Source organism: Ursus americanus, chromosome 28, assembly GCF_024610735.1.
Source record: "Ursus americanus isolate L20-20 chromosome 28, mUrsAme1.1.p, whole genome shotgun sequence".
NCBI lineage: Eukaryota > Metazoa > Chordata > Mammalia > Carnivora > Ursidae > Ursus > Ursus americanus.
The window spans coordinates 117058-124142 of record NC_142154.1 but is presented as its reverse complement, the minus strand read 5'-3'; the positions used below and the strand labels follow the sequence as shown (position 1 = coordinate 124142).

Here is a 7085-nt window from a genome sequence, read left to right as displayed (position 1 = left end):
GGTCGCAGAGGAGCCCACGCGCGGTGGCACTTTGCCCCCTGCTATTTTTCTGTTGGAGAGCTTTGCCTCTTGGAACTAGTTGCTTATCCTTCAAGGTCAAATTTATTTGTCTGACCCTTGGTGGAATCTTTCCAGAGTCCCTAAGACAGTCTCCTCTGTTCTCATGGGCCTTTGCACTTTGACGAGGTGCCGTTACGCCGGCTGGTGCTCATGCTCATTCAGATCTGTGCTCAGCGGAGGCACGGAACTACACGTCCCCACATGGCAGCACTTCTGAAATCACCATGTGTTTTATAATCAATGGCGACTTACGATCCCTTGTCAGCTTTTTCCTTTCTCAGTGCTAAGTACATAAAATCATGCTGTGCCTGTGTTTTAGACTGTGTCTCGGGTTTGAGGACATAGAGTAGTCGAGCCTGTGAATGTTCAATCTAAAATGCCCATGGTGTACCCCACGGCAGGTTATCTGAGATACAGAGCGTATTGAAAGGAATGATGTGAAATTAGGTTGCAAAAATGATCCTGCCCTTCTAGAGAACGGCATCGGTGAGCAGGTGTATAGGTGCTGTATGGACAGGAGAGTTTGTATAAAACTGCAAAAATTCTTACTTCCAGAATTATTGTTTCTGTGCTTGAAATAATCAGCCTTGTTTTACATTTTTATTTTATAGGATGAGAAAAATCAGTTAATGACAACGAATGTCTGGTTGAAACAGGTGTGTATGAAATGCCAGAGGTCACCCGAGTGGTCCCTGGTGCTGTGACCGGAGGGTTTGCAGCACAGAGAAAACAAGAGTGAGGGGTGTCGGTGGGTGGGCAGGATGCAGGAGGGTGGGGCTGATGGGGTTCTCGTGGAGTGGTTGCTGTCTGCCAGGCACTGTCTGGGCACTGGGGAAACAGCAGTGAACAAAATGGACAGAAGTCCTGGCCACCAGGGAGCTTCTTTCTAGTCAGGGGAAAGAAATAAGGAAGCTGTATTGTGCCTCGAATGCACATCTTTACTGGGGGTAAAGGTACAGGTGCATCAGGGATGTACTTTTAAATAGGATGGTTGCGGAAAGCACTGCCGAGAAGGTAATGTTTGAGCAAGGCTTGAAGGAGAAGAAACAAGCCATGTGACTGGGGGAGAAGTGACCCAGGCAGAGAGGGACCAGCATGTGCAAAGGCCCTGTGGCTGGAGTGCTCCTGGTGTGTTTAAGGAGCAGCAAGTAGGCCAGTGTGGGTAGGGGTGAGTGAAACATGGGGAGGAAAGGGTGTGTAGAGGAGGTCAGAGAAGCAGTGGGAGGCCAGGGGTTTAGCAAACACCTGGGCCGCTGCCAGGATTGTGGTGTTTACTGGACTGAGATGGGCACAGGAGCCGAATTATTCTTACATACGTAGCCCCTTTTGTAGAAAGGACTTCTTTGTCTTCTGGGCCATCAGACCTATGTCCTCAGCTGCTGTCATGTGCTTCCTTTTGCTCTTTCTTTACTATCCCTAATTTTAATACTTATTACCAGTTCCCTGACCCTCACTCCTGAAAGGCATGCATCCTTTTTTGGGGGTGCAAGTCTTAGCATGATCCCAGAATGTCACTGCGTGGAGGTTGGACAGGTGTTTACATCTGTGGAGTGTGTAATAAATCCAGTTCCCCTGCAGGGACCAGTCCAGCCAACGACAATGTAGCTGGAAGAGGGAACGTCTGCCTTAAATCCGGTGCTTACACACCCGTGGCTGCCACCCCTGGGCAGGGTCGTTGGTGGGGGAAGAGGTACTGAGCAGAGCATGGTCCTCACCTGTGTCCCATGAGAACCAGGGCTGTGCTCCCGAGCTCTTAAGAAACACGTGGAGCTGAGTTTCCTCTGTGGCGAGCAGAGATGCTTTCATGTCTAGAACTTCTGGATTTGGTAAAAAGTATAGCTTTTACTACTCTTGACTATTGATGTCATTGCAATTGGCAATTGAGGCTGTTGTTTTTATTCCGAAGGAGTGGACAGACGTGAAATTAAGATGGCATCCTGAGGACTATGGAGGAATAAAACTAATACGCGTCCCTTCAGACTCTCTCTGGACTCCGGACATCGTTTTGTTTGATAAGTAAGTTATATTCCAAATGCCACTTTGTGTTTTCAAAAGAACACACTTGTATTTTTATTAGGCACTAGTAGTTTTTTCTTCCTTTGGAACATTGCTTAGCTCTAAGATCAAATGACTTGATTGTGTGTTTTTTGTGAACCTACACATAGGTTCTATGGATCCTCTCCTTTTCTTGCTATTTTCTGATCATAAAAGTGTTCTGTGATTTTTAAGACTTGTAGAACATCTGCGAAGTCCAGAAAGGTAGAAGGAAGTTGAGGGGGGGTCACCTATAATCAATCCCATTATCCCTGCCCTTGGAGGCAGCCGTACGCTGTGGCCGACACGTCCAGCAGACTCACTCTGTGCCTGGCCGTGTGCTCCGTGGCTCTGTGCTTTATCTGATTCCCACTATTGTTCGGGTAGCATTGTTGACAGACGAACAGGGGACAGTGTTGTAACCTCGTCCACGGTCACCCAGCCTGCCTGCGTCAGGGTGGGCTTTGCACAAGGCAGCCTGACGTCCTATTTACCCTCTGATTTAATAGACGACATATTTGGCAGATTGCCTTCCAGATTTTGGGGGTATTTAAAAAAATAGTTGAGGTCCTACTTTATGTTCAAGTAAATTTTGCTTCTAATTTTGCTTCAATATCGTATTGGGATTATCCCATGATGAGGACTGTTGAGTCAACTCATCTTCGTAGATATCCTACCTAGATGTGTTTTGAGGACGGTTTTAACTTGGGGAAAGGGTAATTCTGGGATCGAGTTTCAGGTTTTCTAGGACCATCCCATGGCAAATCTAGGAATTTGTGCTTCTCCTAAAGCACTCTAGTATTTGCAAGAAGGCGTTTGTCATGAAGACCGAGCAAATGCTATGCAGAAACATGAGTCTTTAAACACCTTTTCCCTGCACGCTTCTTGTAGGTAAAGAGGGAACAAGCTATAAGGTCACGGGACACAGCTCCCTGGAGCGTCGCGTTACTCCCGGCCGCTGAAAACGTGTTTCCATAAGCATGAGTCTAGCAAAGTTGCATGAGTTTTAAGATTAAAGAAAACCCCAGTATTTCAAAGAAAGCTTAGGTTGGTCAACTTCTCCAGCATGTGAGTTCATGGGGTAGCAGAGCTAGAGAGGCCCATGCAGCAGGCGTCCAGTATTTGTGATGGAGGGGAAGAGCACTGTGTGGGGAGTCTAGGAACGTGGACTCGGGCTCTGGCTACTCTCTTAGTGTTTAAATAGCCTAGTTATATCTCATGAGTAAAGTGAACTCTTTCCACCTCTAAAATGTCAGGATGCTATGAAATAGAGTTGGATCATCAGTTTTGGAGAGGACGTGGAGGGAATTCGGTTCTAGGAGCGTTCAGTATTTAAGGAAGGTGGCCTTAGAGCAGAGTCCCTCTATCTCATGCATAATCATCTACAGAGTGTCTTGTGCTTTGGCGTAGGCTTTCTTTCACAGCAGGCTCGTGAAGCGCAGGCTTGGGCTGTGTAGTCTCTCATTGTCACGTGCGTGTGTTTATTTCAGCGCGGATGGGCGTTTTGAGGGGGCCAGTACGAAAGCGGTCGTCAGGCACGACGGCACAGTGACCTGGACGCCGCCGGCAAACTACAAAAGTTCCTGTACCATCGACGTCACATTTTTCCCGTTTGATCTCCAAAACTGTTCCATGAAGTTTGGTTCTTGGACTTACGATGGATCACAGGTTGATATCATTCTAGAGGACCAAGATGTAGACAAGAGAGACTTCTTTGATAATGGAGAATGGGAGATTGTCAGTGCCACGGGGAGCAAAGGGAACAGAACGGATAACTCCTGCTGGTACCCGCACGTCACATACTCCTTTGTAATCAAGCGCCTGCCTCTCTTCTACACCTTGTTCCTTATCATTCCCTGTATCGGCCTCTCGTTTTTAACCGTGCTCGTCTTCTATCTCCCTTCCCATGAAGGGGAGAAGATCTGTCTGTGCACGTCAGTACTGGTCTCTTTGACTGTCTTCCTGCTGGTTATTGAGGAGATTATCCCCTCGTCTTCCAAAGTGATCCCTCTGATTGGAGAGTACCTGGTGTTCACCATGATTTTTGTGACACTGTCCATCATGGTCACCGTCTTCGCCATCAACATCCACCACCGTTCTTCCTCAACACATGACGCCATGGCCCCTTGGGTCCGCAAGATATTTCTCCACAAGCTTCCCAAACTGCTCTGCATGAGAAGTCACGTAGACAGGTACTTTGCTCAGAAAGAGGGGACTGAGAGCGCCAGGAGACCAGAGTCTTCTCAAAACCCACTGGAAGCTGCGCTTGATTCTATCCGCTACATCACCAGACACGTCATGAAGGAGAACGATGTCCGCGAGGTCTGTGACATGTTGTGTTTACAGATGCGCATCTGCCTCTGTTCTAAGCCTGGCAGAGTAAACGGCAGGACCTCGAGACGGCAGAGGTCGGGGGCCGGAAATGTCGACGCGCTGCACCGTAGATCTTCAGCAGCGCTGGTTTCAGTTGGAGCACCTGCCTCGGGGCGTCTCCGCTCGCCTCGCTCTCCACCCCCGGCAACCTCTGTCATTCTCAAGAGTGATGATCCCGCCGTGATCGTTTTACTTCTATCTCCCTAACTTCGTGTCGGAATTCTGTGGTGATCTGTAGGCACAACTTGGGATGATCATTTATCAGAAGTTAATTTATTTTTTAACAAATGAGCCTAATGTAGGCTTTATAAATATAGCCAAGATATTTCTTCTAGAATATGTCTTTTTGTTATTTACAAGAGAATATCAGTGAAATTAAAAGCAGTAAGGTCTTCTCAGGTGTTATATATCATATGTCAAAGTGTTCATGTGAAGTTTAGTAATAGTGCTTAATAATATGCTTAATTTGCTTAAAAATAAAAATTCATGTAAAACTATTAGAGAAAAATAACTCACATTGGCTTATTTAAGGTTAATATTTAAAATAAGAATTGAACATGAGTACATTCTACTAATGTGATATTAGATTGAACTTTCTTTCAAAACGTCAAATTTCAATGTCACTATTCTTTCTCTTGTATAATGTTTTTAAAGCTATGAATATAGCATTTTCATAATTGAATTAATTTCGAATAGTCCCATTAAAATTATATGAATTCTCATTTCTAAAGCTTTTTTAAATGGGAAAGTTTCTAGCAGGTGTGGGAAGCATCAAAGTGAGTCTGGTAAAATTATCACCCTCCCCGCAGAAGGAACATATATTTCTGAAGAACTTTTAATGCTTGTGATATGTGACATTTCTATTTTATGGCAGTAAGATTAGTTTATGAGGTCCAAGGCTATCAATGGAGTCTTATAACGTATAGATATTAAATAATGATTTGCATTGAGATGGAATTTAATAAATGTCTGCAAAGTATTGTGCAAAAGGGCCAGCGCTCATCCCCCTGGAGCCAGTAAATGGATTTTATTTTCGGGGGGACTTAGATATCAGTAAAGAGTGTTTACAGCCACCTAAAGTCCACATTATCCCACAACTGGGGGCAGAGCTCCTGTAGGGGTCCTTGTGCCTCACAAAGGCAGGGGCGCCTCTGGTGCTGGGGTGGGGGGGTCTCCGCCTGCCCTTCCTCTGAGGTCACTCGATGCTGCTGAGCTTGCTCGCTCCCTGCTTAGGCTGCAAAATGGGATGAAATGAGGTCCAGGCCAGCAGATCTGAATTCATGAGCTTAGATTAAAATGGCCCTTAGGGAATCTAAAACCAAATAATGCAGGTTGTGGGGCAGGGAAGAGTAAGGGCTATCTAAAAGGTACCATTCAGAACCTATTTTTTAAATTTGGCTTGAAATTAATTAACCTCAGGCTGGGTTCTCTTTAAAAATTAAAATAAGTAAACACTACTGGCAAGAATAAGTAATAGAAGTAATTGTATATCATACGAATCAAAGAGATAGTTTTATTATAAAATATCCAAGTAGAATATCCTGACTTTATTAAAAATCTATCAAAATATGCCACTTATATTACAAATCAGTGTGTAAATTAACAGAGTGTGTAGTGTCTCTGAAAGCTCGTAGAGGCTGCGTGTGTCCCGGAGCTCTGGGCACAGGTCACTCACTGTTTTGAGACAGCGGCAGGAGGCAGAAACTGATCTGGCCTCTAACTCAGTGTGTAGTATCTTAAAGTAATCACACAATTTTAAATTATGTGTTTAATGTGTGTTTCTTCTTTCTTTTTTTGCAATAGGTTGTTGAAGACTGGAAATTCATAGCCCAGGTGCTTGATCGGATGTTTCTGTGGACTTTTCTTCTGGTTTCAATTGTTGGATCTCTTGGGCTTTTCGTTCCTGTTATTTACAAGTGGGCAAATATAATAGTCCCAGTTCACATTGGAGATACAAATAAGTGACACCTCCCAGGGGCCGTGGTAAGAATCTAGTTACCAAAGGCACACATAGCTGGGGTACCTATAAGCTTAGAAAATGTACATTGTGCTTTAAATTCGATTCCAGCTTTAACAGACTACCAGTTGCTAACATTGGTTTATCTTAATAGATTGCACTTCGAACTTTTTACCTGCATGAGCGAAGCACTAACTGACTCAACGTTTGATCTAGAAATAGCAGCGAAATAGTATCTGAACTGTACTGGTGAAAACCCAATGTTTGTATCCTGGCAAATAACGCCAGTTTGTAATCAACAGTGAAGCTCATCTTCTGTGTTGGAAAATCCCGTTGTATTTGAAGACTGATTTCAGAACTTTTTCTGCATTGGGTAAAGGTACACATTTTCCGTCTCTCTCTATCCTGTCTCCGTGGGGGCACGGCTGAGACGTTGGCACGGTGGCACGCTGGTGTTGGCACGGTGTCCTGCTGCAGTAAATAAGCGAGCTGCTGGGCACGATAACGGTTTAATGTGATGCTGATGTTCCACAACCAACATTTACAAAATGAAAAACGGGAGTTCCTTGAAGGCTTACTTTATTCCTTAGATGCTTAAACTGAACATTTATTGTATTAATATTTTTGTAGCTTACCGTCCACTGTAAAGTCACACCAGACA

At 44.7% G+C, this 7085-nt stretch overlaps 1 protein-coding gene across 1 annotated transcript; it reads left to right on the top strand.

The window, feature by feature from the left end:
• Positions 1-671: 671 nt before the first annotated feature.
• Positions 672-6436, top strand: CHRNA5 (cholinergic receptor nicotinic alpha 5 subunit). Its single transcript, XM_045804428.2, has 4 exons — positions 672-716; positions 1967-2076; positions 3585-4416; positions 6271-6436. Exons 1-4 carry the CDS (start codon positions 690-692, stop codon positions 6430-6432), a joined length of 1131 nt encoding a protein of 376 aa, XP_045660384.1. The 5' UTR covers positions 672-689; the 3' UTR covers positions 6433-6436.
• Positions 6437-7085: the final 649 nt, after the last annotated feature.

Bases quoted from the DNA above. Each gene is read 5' to 3' on its own strand.
- CHRNA5 (XM_045804428.2), top strand. From the start codon at position 690: ATGACAACGAATGTCTGGTTGAAACAG. The intron at 717-1,966 runs GTGTGTATGAAA...TTTATTCCGAAG, and splicing joins CGAATGTCTGGTTGAAACAG to GAGTGGACAGACGTGAAATT. The intron at 2,077-3,584 runs GTAAGTTATATT...TGTTTATTTCAG, and splicing joins GACATCGTTTTGTTTGATAA to CGCGGATGGGCGTTTTGAGG.